Source organism: Blennius ocellaris (assembly GCF_963422515.1).
Source record: "Blennius ocellaris genome assembly, chromosome: 17".
Lineage (NCBI taxonomy): Eukaryota > Metazoa > Chordata > Actinopteri > Blenniiformes > Blenniidae > Blennius > Blennius ocellaris.
The window spans coordinates 19,343,681-19,358,296 of NC_137666.1; the positions used below are offsets into that span (position 1 = coordinate 19,343,681).

Here is a 14,616-nt window from a genome sequence, read left to right on the forward strand (position 1 = left end):
TTAAAAGTTGTGTTCTATTAAATAAAAGTGGGAATTCATGATCAAAATAATGAGTCTTCCAATGGAACAACGGTTTGTATTGGTATTCTATATGTATTGTATTCTATATGATCAAAATAACACACTCGCGACGGATGTTGAACAATATACTATATATTTATGACTGTGGGAAAACAGGGAATGGCTTAATAAAAGTCTGAAAAAAAAACTACTTTCAACCACACATTGCATTAAACATTTTTTATTGTCATTTGTTTTCACAAAGAACCACAAACAGTACAAGTAATAAGAGTAAATAAAATAAAGTGCAAAGTAATTATTGATTAAAAAGGCCGACAGTTATTTCACAAAAAACTTTAATGCGGTAAGAAAAACTTTTCAATATTTCAAAATACAAGCCGGACTGTAGTAGTAGGTTAGTGCCATTCCTCAAAATATGTCAGCTTTATTATGACTTTAATCAGAGACGAAAAAACATTTGAGGAGAAAAAATTTAAAATTTTAACTTGATACCAGCATTCTGAAGAAGGAGCCAGACACTTGAAAATAAGGGGGGGAAAGCATGTCATTTGAGGATTTAAAAAAAAAAAAGGAAAAAGTCAAATATTGAATTTTAAAATGGTCTGAAATTTAAAAATAAAAACCAACAAAAAAACCCCTTCAATTTTACTGTGATTTGATTCTGAGAGGGAAACTTCTGAAGTTTGAGAAGACGGGTGAGAATGAAACATATTTTATGAGGCTGTTTTCCCAGTGGCTCAAATCCTGTTCAGGAGAAAATCTCATTGTTTTTAAGGTGACTAAATTGATGACAATAACACAGATTTGCTCAGTCAAAGTACGACCATCCTTCATATTATCTCTTCCTTTATTACATTTGTATTAACATTCAAGCCTAAAGCAACACTTTTGGCCACAGTGTGCCGCCGTGGCAGTCGTCATTCAGCCTTGGCACAGAGAAACACGGATCTTTCGCCAGAGAAATCCTTCACGAGAGTCTCAGTTCAACCTTCACGGAGGCATAGATGCGTCGCGTCAGGGACGTGCCCGGCTGCTATGTGTTTTCTATGGATGGGTGCTTGTGTATGGTGACGGCGGTGGAGCTGCTGTTGGTGCTGGCCTGCTCCATGTGCTGCTCCTCCATGCTGCTGAGCTCCGCTCGGGGGAGCCTGAAGCCGTTCTCCGTGGCCGGGCCGGAGAGGCCGACGCTGCCGGACACAGAGCTCACGCCCATGGTGCTGAGGGGCATGTTGCTCTGAGAGGTGGACTGAGATGCTTTGGGACGTGGTTTGGAGCCCCTGACGCCCAGGACCCTGGAGGCATGAGTCCTCCTGACGGCATAGGAAAACATGAATGAACAAGGGGAGGGAATATCAGTCATATCCCACCATGTTTTACAGAAAGATTTTTTGGAGGATTTAGACAAAAAAAAAGAAATTGTGAGATTTATTTTGTCCCTGTCGCAGATAACACAATCTCCAGACGTATTGATGACGTGTCTGCAGACGTCGAAGGTGTGGTTTTGGAAAAGATCGGTCTAAAGGCTTCGTTTGCAGAGTGAAGGAAATAAACCCAGACGTGACTGTTACTGCTCTGCTTCTTACATCGTGGGGCCCCTTGTGGCCGAGACTTTACCAGTAGACCTATCCCCCCCGTGTGTTGGGTGATGATGGTAAACTTTGTAAAGACACGACCTGTCGTTGTGTGAGGAAATGGGAGCAGAGCGTGAGGCCTTGCTGTTCCATACGGAGGTCCGATGGCTGTCCTGCGGCAAGGTACTGAACACACGAATTAGCAAGGCCGAAAGGAAAACCTGCTCGCAAAGTAGGGATACAATAAATGGCTTCCGCTCAAAGGTGCACCTCTGGCAACGACACGGGGAAAGTGGCAACCTTTATGTGAGCCTGTCTTTCAAGGAATAGAAATAAAGTGATCGCTTGAGAAAGTCCTTCAACGTGCTGGGCCCTGTCTCCGGCAGGAATGAAGCCTCACCTGTTGTACGTCTTCAGGATGATCAGCAGAATGGCAAGAATGAGGATGATGCCAATGACGATGACGGCGATCATGGCCCCAGAGCCTGAGAAGAAAGCGGCAAAACACGATGATGGCCGGCTGGTTTGGGGCGTTCGCGTTCGTTTTAAGGTCTGACTTTCTGTGTGGCTCCTTCACAGGAAGTCCTGCTGTTGCCTAGCAACGGCATGACCGGGATAAACAAAACATGGCACATGTTTGCTATTAAAATCACCGGGGCCACCCCTTTACAATCTCCATCAGACAGCATTATGCAAGCAGTTGTTATTTACGAGGACCGTGATCCATCCGACTGTTCAAATGTGTGACTGCTGTTTCGGAAAGGAAGGAGAAACACAGAGGGGAGGTCGTGTGGGGGGCTCACTCTGGATGAGGATCTGTTCTTGTGACTTGGTGATGGTGGTTGTGTTTGATGTCACGGGCGCGGCAGTGGACGCTTGCATCTTCAGAGATGACCTGCAGGAGAAAATCTTTAAGCAACTGACAAGCAAACGTGAAGTTCTGGACACAAGTCTGTACGGCACACCTCGTAAAGTTTGTTTTAGGTGTTTTTGTCATGATGTCGGAGGTCTGGAACCTGCAGCTGTAGAGCCACAGGTGGCTCTTGGCTTCTGGGTAGTGGCTCCATCAAGCATTCAATCAATTGCCACAGTTCTCTAAAATCTTAGAACAATTATTTGCAACCAGATTAGGTAGGTAGTTGCGTTGACAAGCATCTAAGTGAACAACAGTTTGGCTTTAAATCAAAATAGGTCTACTTCTATGGCAGCGATGGAACTGGTGGAGGAGGAAACGACTGCGACTGATCAAAAGGAGTTTACTGTTGGTGTTTTTATAGACCTCAGCCTTTGACGCCACAGACCACACAGTGCGTATGGTGTCAGAGGTCTTGCTCTTCACTGGCTGAGAAGTTTTCTTGGTGGCAGAGAACAGTATGTGCATGTGGCTGACGTAGATTCAGATAAAAAGAGCATTACACATGGAGTTCCCCAAGGCTCAGTATTGGGACCCAAAATTGTTTATAATGTATATTAATGAGGTCCGTAAGATCATGAAAAAACTAAACTGTATTCTATTTGCTGATGACACAAGTCTGCACTGAGGCACTGAGGCCATATATATATATATATATATATATATATATATATATATATATATATATATATATATATATATATATATATATATATATATATATATATATATATATATATATATATATATATATAAAACATATATATAAATATGTTTTATGGCATGCGCCAAAAAAGATTCAGATCAATAAAACCGTGCGTACGCACATCTGCACGCACTTCCCTTTTATAAATCACAGTCTACCTGGAAGGTTGCGCAGTTCATCCCCCGCCCTCAACACGCCCACTTTTGACCATAAATGGTCAATGCAAACTGCCTCGAGTCCCGTGCCCCCCCCCCCCCCCCCCAAGTCCTGTGTTTCCGTGTATATACTTGTGCAGCTATAAGATGAAATGATGTGAAGACATGTGTATTTGTAATATATTGTGTATACTTGTATAAATGAAATGTATTATTATGTTTTCACTCTTCATTCATCTATGAAGCTTGAGTTCAGGGTCTGATGTCTTGCTATGTGTTGCTACATCTTGCGTTTGATTTTTTAACTAGGGGTCGGTGAAATAAGTGCTTAACTTCAGCCTCAACCCTTTCGGCCTGTAAATTTGTCAACCTATGGATGAAAAATTGCTTGTTTATTTTCATTTGGTTGAACACTGACCAAAGAAATAATAATAATTAAAAAAATTATTGATAGAAATATACATTTTTGTTTGAAAATATTATTTATAATTCACTTTCACAAGGCAGACTCTCTTTATAAATGACTCTTTTATCGCTATTGAATGTTCACAAAATGCCAAACTGACAAATGCTGCGTTTCCAAAGTGTCCTCTTGGTAAAATAACAAGTTTAAACCTAAATAAAGTCTCGCACTCATTTATTGAGTTCCGGTGTCAGAACAGTTTTTGCTCTTGCAGACAAACTGATGTCTTCAGACGTTCAGCTTTTTGTGGAGCGGCTTTGTTTCGTCTCTATCTGACCCGCAGTGTCACAGGTGTGTCTCCCAGATCTCTCCTCAGGAGAAGTTCCATTAAAACACACAGCTGGAGGCACAGACCTGCTCTCTGTCTGGGTCCCGTCCACTCAGGGAAAACCCTCAGCTCAGGTATTTCCATCAGCTCTCACCTATTTTTTTATTTTTTTTTTTCAGTTCCATTAAAGTCAGACACAGTGGTGATGAAGTGGTGAACCAACAGAGGAGCTGTACATACAGACGTTCGCTCCACAGCTGCAGGTTACAGACCTTTGTCTTCGCCTTTGCTTTAGAAAAGTGAACTTCGGTTATTCCTCGACTTCCTCGTCCTCGTTACAGGCTGATCGTTGTTACATAGACAGAAGAACAAGCACACGGAGTCAATAAACAGTATGAGAGAGAGAGACGTGGGCGACTCATAGAAGACACTTATTTCTCTCAATTTATGTATATGATAAATCATATTGACGACTTGTCAAAGTCACATGAATCAGAAATCATCTGGAACCTACCATTTCACCACACACACACGCACAGGAAGAGGATCTCGCCGAATTTCTTCACTGATTATTTATTGTGTGTGCTGTATGTGTTGTCCAGCTTCCTGCTGCACAGTCAATATTATACAACTGACGAGGTGTTGACAGGCCATTCAAACAGAGATCATAAATGACATCAATCAGCTGGGCTGTTTGCACAGCTATTAGTAAAGCTCAGGCTGGAAACACTAACGCTGTGGCGTCCACATCAATCTCATTACCCAAACATACAACCGAAGAACGAGGAAAAAGAGTTCTTTTAAAGACAGTGAGGACGTGTCTGCACTTTGTAAATTCAGTAAATGAACTCAAACTGCAGTTCTGGTAAACAAAGCACAACTTCCTGTTTGACGTCCAGCTTTAAATCACACGTATAAGCACACACGCATCCCACTGCTGTGTCCCTCTGCTGTGTCCCACTGCTCTGTCCCTCTGCTGTGTCCTGCTGTGTCCCACTCCTCTGTCCTATTGCTGTGTCCCTCTGCTGTATTCCACTGCTGTGTCCCACTGCTGTGTCCCACTGCTGTGTCTGACTGCTGTGTCCCACTGCTGTGTCTTACTGCTGTGTCCCTCTGCTGGATTCCACTGCTGTGTCCCACTGCTGTGTCCCACTGCTGTGTCCCACTGCTGTGTCCAACTGCTCTGTTCCTCTGCTGTGTCCTACTGCTGTGTCCCTCTGCTGGATTTCACTGCTGTGTCCCACTGCTGTGTCCAACTGCTCTGTTCCTCTGCTGTGTCCTACTGCTGTATCTAACTGCTGGATTCCACTGCTGCATCCCACTGCTGTGTACCACTGCTCTGTCCCACTGCTGTGTCCTACTGCTGTGTACCACTACTGTGTCCCACTGCTGTGTCCCACTGCTGTGTCCCATTGCTGTGTCCTACAACTCTGTCCCACTGTTGGGTCCCAGTGCTCTGACCTACAGCTGCATACCACCACTGTGTACCATTGCTCTGTCCCATCGCTCTATCCAACTGTTGCGTCCCATTCCTTTGTCCCATTGCTCCGTCCCACTGTTCCCCCAGGTTACACATGCCTGTCTTCTTCCTGAGACACCTCTAAGACACACTCGGCAGCCACAACAGCTGCTGACAACATTTCCCCACTGCACAATAGGAAGCATGTTCCATCACAGGTGAACAGTTTGCTACTCAAGTCGTGCAGCAGCAGAAAAGAATAACCTGCAGTACGTCATCAAGACGGCTCAACGGACCGTTGGCTCCCCTTTCCCAAAAACATTTACTTGAGCTGACACAATATGAGAAGAGACGTCCTTTTCACCTCCGTCCTCTCAGGACTTGGTCAGGTGGACTGAGGAGCAGCTTTTCCCCACAATAACACAGCCGTCGCCTTTAAACATGTAATAACCGTCCTATAGACCATTATATATGCACTTTACTGTCCATGCATCCGTGTTGCTCCCTCTGTATATACGTATTCATATTCATTTGTTTTTACTTTGCATATTCGCTCGTGCCGCATGGTGGCGCTCTCAACCCACAGCAACAAGGTCAGGGGTTCGAATCCGACCCAAGTGTGTGGTTGTTTGCTCTGCGGCTTGCATCCTGTCCAAGTGTATCCTGCCCGCACCCACAGTAAACTGGGATGAGTTTCCAGTCAGAGATTGACCACAGACACTTATTGTACCCTGATAATGCACTGGTTGGAGGATTTGGAGTTTTGCACAGAAGAGGCCTTCACTATATTCAGTTGTTTGTACAGACTTCGATATAATGTGACTCACTCGATGGGAATTAAGATACGATTACCGACAATCCACAAGCAGAGTCGTTATTTCAACACGGTCAGTCTGATAAAAGAATTGTGTTCTGTATTTTATAGGTGAAGGAATTCCTAACTAAATATTGTGACGACGTCGGTCTGGTTGTGGTTCTTGAATATGTATGCCTACTTCCATCAACTGTAACTATTCACCACTCCGGTACACCACCACAGGCTCCACATCCTTCCTTCCACCCTCAGCGAACACGATGTTTATGGCACTGTGAAGAGTCAACGCCATTCAGAACAGGAACCATTCAGTTCCTGATTGTCTTGGTCAATATTTGAGCTCTGAAGCAGGTTAATAAGATGCACAGGAGCTAGTTTGTGTCAGCGATCGCAGGTGGTGCGCTGACGGACCCAAGCGCAGACTCAAAACGGTTCCATAAAAACCAGGTTTATTGCAGTCCAGGGAACACGAGGGAACGCGGGAGACACAAGGGTGACGAGAGGCGAGACACGTTGACGAGACAATAAAGACGACTGAGGGGTTTAAACACACAGGTAAGGGAAGCACACAGAGGGAGGAGATCATTGGTTGATTGGAAACGCGAGGTGAGACACAGAAAAAAGAAACAGACCTGACAGTGTGTCCCTCTACCAAGTGAAGACGTCACGTGTTGGACATACAGCCGGTTTTGTTTGTTCTCAGTGAAACAGGATTTAGCAATAAAGTTTATTCGCCTCAGTGGGCGAAACGAGGACTCACAGCTCTAACAGAGCTCCCGAGAAACAAAAAAGTCAGATTTTCTTTCAGTTTGTTCCATTCAAAGTCACGATCCTCAAATCAAAGCACAGAATGAAGTCTATTTCTACATCAAGGTAAAAGTACGGATGCCATTTTTCAGAATTTATGCAAGTTTAACTGACCTGTTAAAAGTAGATTTAAGGAAAAGACTCTAAATAAACCCACATTTCACAAAGACGTCTGTCACAAAAAAAAACAACAACTAATCATTGAAAGTCTAAATTGAACACTTGATAGATTTTTGATGATGGTCAATGAAGACCTGAGAGTTCAGGAAAGTAAAGGCGACTTTTCATTTGCCGAAGCGTCAAACATGACACTGAACTGTTCCTGACAGAGTTTTACAGGATGTCACTAAACTACCTTAAATAACCTCCCTGTAATTGAGGTCATGAAGATAATTGATTCAGTGACACTTTAAAAACCCACAGAGGACGTTGATATGATTCAGTGACGCTTAAATCCGTAAAATAGTTCCTGGCTTCGGTCGTCGTACACATTTACACACGCGATGTAATCCCTCAGAGAGGGAAAGGAACTATTTGATTTTAAAACTTGCCTTTTCAAAGAGCACAAAGCCTGTTTTCTCCGTAAAAAAAATAATAAGACGTTTTATTGGATGAGCACGGCTATGTAAGAGCTGAACCACACAACAGAGGGGGGAAAATCAACAATGATCGAGTTAAATTGGTTCAATCATGTTTAAGAGGGAGAAAACCGTGTGCACTGTACATTTGTAGCATCTCTACTAGTGTCCCACGGGGCTCGTTCTTCTTGGGTGAAGTCTTTACATTAATCGTCTGATGCAGTGATTCATGTGCCAGATGCTTCTAAAACCAACTGTGAGATTTAAGACTATATTAAGAAGGTTAATGTGTGGAAAAAAAACAGCTTTCTTGTTGTCTTCTTATCATCTGTGCACCTCTACAGAACCAGACATGATCATATAACAGAAGAAGTTGTAAGATGTTTTCTTTTTTTTTCCTTTATATAGATTTTTAGATATTAAAATAATTCCAAGGCAAGACATGTAAATTAAGATGGAATTACTTTTGATTATTGAATCACTGTGACCTTTTTGTTGGTAAATGTAATGCATTTTCTTTTTACTTCAGCTGTCCTTTTAGTTGCCCCATCTATTTGGTATTAAATTGAAGGGGTATGATGTCGGGACGCCCTTAAATTCAAGGGCAAGTGTCCCCTCAAGACAGGTGTCCCCTCTTTGGAGGGACGGGTCACGAGGTCAAGTTGTAGGACCAGTTGATATTGAACGAAGAAAACACCAAATATGTTATGATTATTTAAAAGCACATAACTGAACCAACACAAAGATGTATACAATATAAATACACATATACACATGTTGACAAGATGTATATGAATATATTTATCTAATCTTCATCCTTTCTTTTTTTCCTTTCTGTCATGCACAATAGACCCGCCACTTCATTCCTATTTCTATTTTGTTTAAGTTGTAAGTTTTAAGATCAGACTTGGGACTTATTCACAGTCCCTTTTTTTCTTTGTAGTCTTCCGACAAGTCTTTGATTGATGAGTACTGTCCCTTTCAAATAAGGTTATAAAAAAGAGAAGAAGAAGAAAAATAAAAGAAAATCACTTTGACGAACTGGTTTATTGTCAACGTTAATGTGTAATATCGTCAGGTGGGGATTTAAAGAGATCTTTAGTCTGAGTACTTGAACGAGTTTGGTTTAAAAAAAAATGACCAGTCAACACTGCTCACATTGTCCTCATGAACACACACACACACACACACACACACACACACACACACACACACACACACACACACACACACACACACACACACACACACACACACACACACACACACACACACACACACACACACACACACACACAGTATTAGTAAAATCACTGGTTAGTGTCACTTACTTAATGTCAGCTGCTTCAGGTGGTCCAGGCGGGAGCCTGGCTGGTGGTAAGCCCCCCCCTCCCCTTTCTCAGCCCACTGAGGAGGACATAGTCCACCGGGTCGTCAAACACAAAAGATCTGTTCAGAGACTTCTGTGTGGAAAACACTCCGGAAAATGTCCCAGATAGGACAAGTCTCAGTCCAGCAGGGACAAAGAGAGAGGGAGAGGTGCCTCTGTGTGTGTGTGTGTGTGTGTGTGTGTGTGTGTGTGTGTGTGTGTGTGTGTGTGTGTGTGTGTGTGTGTGTGTGTGTGTGTGTGTGTGTGTGTGTGTGTGTGTGTGTGTGTGTGTGTGTGTGTGTGTGTGACGAGGAGGAAGACAGTGAGGAGGAGGTTATTCCCCTGCCCACTCGGAGCTCCGGCTGCTCGGGGCTGAGTAATAATCTGAGGTAGCAGGTTTTTCAGGTCCATCCAGCCGACACAGAGGCGTGCCGCCGCCGCCGCTGACACTGATCAAAAGGAAGAATCCTCTCCTCTGTTCCTGCTCACAGTATGACGAGCTCTCCAAATCGTTCTCCATCTCACCTCCATGACGTGGTGTCTGCGTGTTTATTTATACCGAACACCTCTCAAGCAACCTGTTATACATTAACCTCAACAATCGTTTCATGCCAGAGGTCTGCAAGCTGAAGCTCTGCAGCCACACGCCGCTGTATACGGCAGCTCTGTCTCAATTGGCGGGCCAAAATTACATCTTCGAATAGGCAAACCTGTCTTTCCTAGAAGTAGAGACTGTGTCAGTTTCCCGAACTGAGACTGGGATCTGGTTCCACATCAGAGGAGCCTGAAAGCTGCAGGCTCTGCCTCCCATTCTACCTCTAGAAACCCTATAGGAACCTCCAGTAAGCTGCACTCTGAGAGCCAAGTGCTCTTCTGGGCAGACACGGGACTAATAGTTCCTTAAGGAACTGTTAAGTTAGTTTTGCTACAATAATGCCCCTATAACAATGTCTCTTCTGGCCGTAAAGCTTGCCGTCCTGTCATATACTTCAAGTGAAACTCTCCCTCTTTCACAGTCTTGGAACTCTTAATTGTTTGAGTTCAAACAGCAGGTGCTCTGTGTGTGTGATTTCACTCATTTTAGCACACACACACTGTGCACATGTAGTTGAAAATTAACCAAGTGAGCTTCTTGTTGAAAGGGTACTGGGCGTGTTTCTCGCAGAGGAATATCTCTTTCAGCTTTCTTCTATTGTAGGTCAACTCAGTTGGGCTGCGTTGACATAAAGCTGCGCAATGAACATGCGACATTTTCACTGGAAACAACAACAAAAAAAAAGCTTATCACCTCATGAGGCTCAGTGTTTCCTCTGGGGGTTCGGTGGTTCCCAGGACTATAAAGGCAGCCAGTGTTTGCTGTTGTGAGAAAGTGTAACTCGGCCTCATTTGAGCACACACACATTGTTCAGTTCTGCGCCGCAGGCTGGAAGTGCTGCTCGCAGCTTCGCCGCGTCTCCGTGTGTTCAGGCCATTACATAAGTCGTCGAGGGTCGACTTCCACACGTTTCCAAAAAAAAACAAACAGCACAGCTGGTTGGAAATCAAGTGTGAAAAATAAGAAGTCTGACTAACAGACCAGCACGTTTATGAGTTTACAAAGCTCGAAGGCCTCATACAGCTTATCCTGAATTACTGCTGCGATTGTTCAGTTCTTGATCTGTTTGATTGGATTTCAGACCTGGGGCCTCATTTCTAAAAACGTTGCTTAGAATCCACATTGAAAGCGTACGTTCACCCAAAAGCTGAAAATGGCATGCTCCTACAAAAAAATTAATAAAAAAATGGCGCATTCATAAAAGCATGCATACGCACACCTGCATGCACTTTGCCCTTTATGATTCACAGTCTACCAGGAAAGTGTGACAGTTCACAATCTTCCCTGAACACACCCACATTCTACCACGAATGGTCAATGCAAAGTACTCTGATAATATTTCTCCATAAATCCGCCTGCTGAGCTCAGTCTATCGCTCTTTTCACTGAAGGTTTCAGTAAGTGGCGTAACATTAAGGAGTATAGTCACTTAATATTAAAATTTAACATTTTTGCATTTTAATGAGGTATTAAAAAGTGAATCATTCGTTTTTCTACATTATTTGTGTTGTTTTTTTAATGTCAGAAAGTTGTTACTGAAAGGACCAGTTCAATTACCAGACAACCTAAATAAAAGCATTTTTTTAAACCACAATCAAATGGATTTTGACTAATAAAACATTAAACCGTGCACCTGGATATGCTAGAAAATGTGTTTTTGTGCTACCGAAATATTTATGTCGCTAGTAACCATACAGTCCAGTGATGACATAATCATTATGCTTTAATTAAGACCATTTTGTTCAGGAGAAAGAGGGAGAAGTAGTTTTTTCTGAATGGTCTGTAGTGTAGTTAATTTTTAACATTTCTATCTAAGCTATTGACAGATCTGAGATGTCCACCCTCCAAATTAAAACTCATCCTACACCCTTGGAGGGGGAGAATCTCTGCTGACAGCAGATTAGAAATGATATATTTCTGGCACTTTTGTGTCAAATAGTTACGGAAGAGTATAATGTCTTCATGCACTTCAGAAAAAGTCAAAAATCAAAGTCGACGGTTTTCTTTTCACAGACAAAAAAAAGTTGGTTTTTTTGGTTGTTTTTTTTCAAAGTCCGTCTGTCCACATGCCAGCGCGTGTGATTGCTTCTACAATATGCATCTCAGGCGGTTTAATGAAGTGGTGAAAAGACGCCTCAGACTTCAGCTCATAACCACAGTGCAGTTATCAGTATTAGGACTATAAGGCAGTGCAGCTGCAGCGTTGTTCCGTCGCGGAGGTTCGTCGACCACGAAGGACAAAGGCACGGATTATAAAATGTGTTATTATTAATCAAGGAAATCCTGTGTCGGCCCATAACAAGTAAGCAACCCTATATAGTCAGAATTAAGTGATTTAATGTGATTTCACATCCATGGGCAAATGACGAGAGATGGCCCGACGTCTCTCTGTGAAAAAAACAAACAAAGTCTCGACTTTGATTTTCGACTTTTTCTGAAGTGCCATGAAGATTTTTTGGTTATTTTTTTAGCCTCTGAATGTATTTTTTCTTCAGTGGCCCTAATACTTTTTAAATAGTTTGCCCACATTTCCACTTTTCTTTACGCTGAATGGCACACATGTTGGATTGAAAACTCATTTAACAAAACACTGAAATAAAGACAAGTCAACATTGCTTTGAAGAATAAGTCTTTATGTATTTTCTATGTGAAACAAATGACTATTATACTACACAAAGAGAAGCAGATACCATAAAGAGACAGAGACCATCTCTGAGAAATAAGTACAGAACATGAAAATACACATATTGATTTTATAGAACTGTAAATTATTGCTTGTTTTGCTACTTCTTCTTTTTTTTTGTTGGGATTCCTACGATACAAGACACACGAGTCAGATTTCAACAGAAACAGTACAACAGTGATAAACTGTATTATTGAGCGATTTAGTAGAAGTTCCCCAGAAAAACAAACCAAAAAAAAAGACACATTCAAACAGAGTCCATGTTGAACACAACACAATGACAGTTGGTTTTGATCGAGCATCTTCAGGATTTGTTACACGTTATTCGTTACAACATTGCCAAGAGAAGCCATAACAGACTGCACACTGGGACTGGCCTCAGCAATAGAAAAAAACTTGGCATATGTACAGAAATATACATAATTTTTTTTCAGCTTTCACCAAGAAGTGCACCTTCTTCAGACACAGAGAGTAAAAAAACAAACAAAAAACAAAAAAAAATCCTCGCCTCAGCAGCTCCACCAATCAACTGGTCAGCTCAGCCTGTGGTGCTGCATCCCATCTTCCAGAAGAGAAGATCAACACACACACACACACAAAAAAAGAAAAAAAAAATAGATTTTATTCTTTCAACCTGTGCCTATTCAGTAGGACACATGAAGGCCTGAAAGGTTGACCCGAGCAGAAGGTCATGGAGAGGTTCACTCACTGCAGTATGCTGGTGAAAAGGCTAACCAGGTGTTGAGCTTCAGTCGAAATCAGGGAGGAAAAAAAAAATAAAATAGACACAACCAGAAAGAAAGACTAAAATGTGCTTCTGACTTTGTCTTTTCAAAGACTTCTTCTTTTTTTTTGTTCCTGTTGGAGGAGGGAGAACACATTGAAGACATGCACAAAGACTTGTTCTGCTCACTAATACTTTTAAATAGCACAACAGTAATTTCAGATTGCATGCTGCCTAATAACAATGGAGTTTCAGGCTCAGAGCCCTGTGACAAAAACACTGAAATGCTTTTAAGAAATGAGCATAATCAGCTGATAGTAGGCTGCAAGTTCAAAATGTGACGAAAGACTTCATCAAAGACCCGACAGCAAAGTTCCTATGTTCATAGAAAATGAGCAAAATATGCAACATAAGCGTCTGGGACCGCGTTGGTAAAGTACATTTCTTTTTGCTTACTTTGTACACAAGTGTCAGTTGGGAAAAAAAAAATCATTCCTTGTGATGAAAACGTGAGGTGAGAAAGTGCTTTGGTTGGTTTATTAGTGATATCTGACGAGGCTAGCAAATTTGCCCCCCTTTTCTTTGCGAATTGCATCATCTACAAATACGACTTCCACAAATGAAGCTCAGCTATGTACAACAGGAAGCAGCTTTTTTTTTTCTCTCTCTCTCTAGTCAGCTGCTGGAGAGCCCGGGAGGCTTCTCCTGATCCTCAGTGCAAAACAAGCAAGTTCAGAAACCTCCCACAGCGAGTCGGCCTGATCGCACATGACGACGCCCGAGAGCCGAAACGTTTTCAAACAAACCCCCATAAAAAAAATGAGGAGGGCAACTGTTTCCACCTCATCCAGCCACCGCAGACGCTAATTTGTCTTCACAACTCCGGAACCGTCAATTTGATGAAACCATATTAAGCAGGTTTTTTTGTTTTTTATTTTTGTCATGTGGGAATATGCACTCACGTTAAAACGTCACAAATATCTCTGTTGCCACAAATAACAATAAAAAAACTAAACAAAAACAAAAAAAACAGCTCAGGTCCTCATCTACAGAAGAAAGAAAGCATGCAAAAAGTGTCAGGGTATCAAATACACAGTAAAAATACACGTCAAGTAACTTGAGCAAAAACACCTCTCCAAACTCAAAGAACGGTAGAAACAACCAGCAGAACATTGTTAGTCACACGTGGCTCTGATGGGTGTGATGGTAGATAGGTTTTCTGGAGATATATATATATATATATATATATATATATTGTGTGTGCAGACAGGACCAGGGACATCACACAACCGACCTGGACGGAGCGGAGCAGGAGAACCAGCAAAAAGAAAAAAAAAAAGAGCTTTTCTTTGTTTTGAGGAGTCGCGTGTCCTCTGACAGAGAGTTTGGTTCCAAAAGGAGAGCGAGGGCGAACGAGCTAACTGACGAGCACAATGAGTGTATGTGATGAGTGGGTGCCTGCATAGGCACAGTTATTTCCACCCCTGTTAG

At 42.3% G+C, this 14,616-nt stretch overlaps 1 protein-coding gene across 2 annotated transcripts; it reads right to left on the bottom strand.

Moving 5' to 3' along the window:
* Window positions 1-312: 312 nt before the first annotated feature.
* ncmap (non-compact myelin associated protein) lies at window positions 313-9,268 on the bottom strand. Of its 2 annotated transcripts, XM_080513389.1 has the most exons (5): window positions 9,087-9,268; window positions 4,370-4,439; window positions 2,396-2,487; window positions 1,993-2,077; window positions 313-1,331 (listed from the first exon to the last, which is right to left on the bottom strand). In XM_080513389.1, exons 3-5 carry the CDS (start codon window positions 2,472-2,474, stop codon window positions 1,055-1,057), a joined length of 441 nt encoding a protein of 146 aa, XP_080369515.1. In that variant the 5' UTR covers window positions 2,475-2,487; window positions 4,370-4,439; window positions 9,087-9,268; the 3' UTR covers window positions 313-1,054. The 2 variants fall into 2 exon arrangements, with proteins under 2 accessions (XP_080369515.1, XP_080369514.1); XM_080513388.1 differs by lacking the exon at window positions 4,370-4,439.
* Window positions 9,269-14,616: the final 5,348 nt, after the last annotated feature.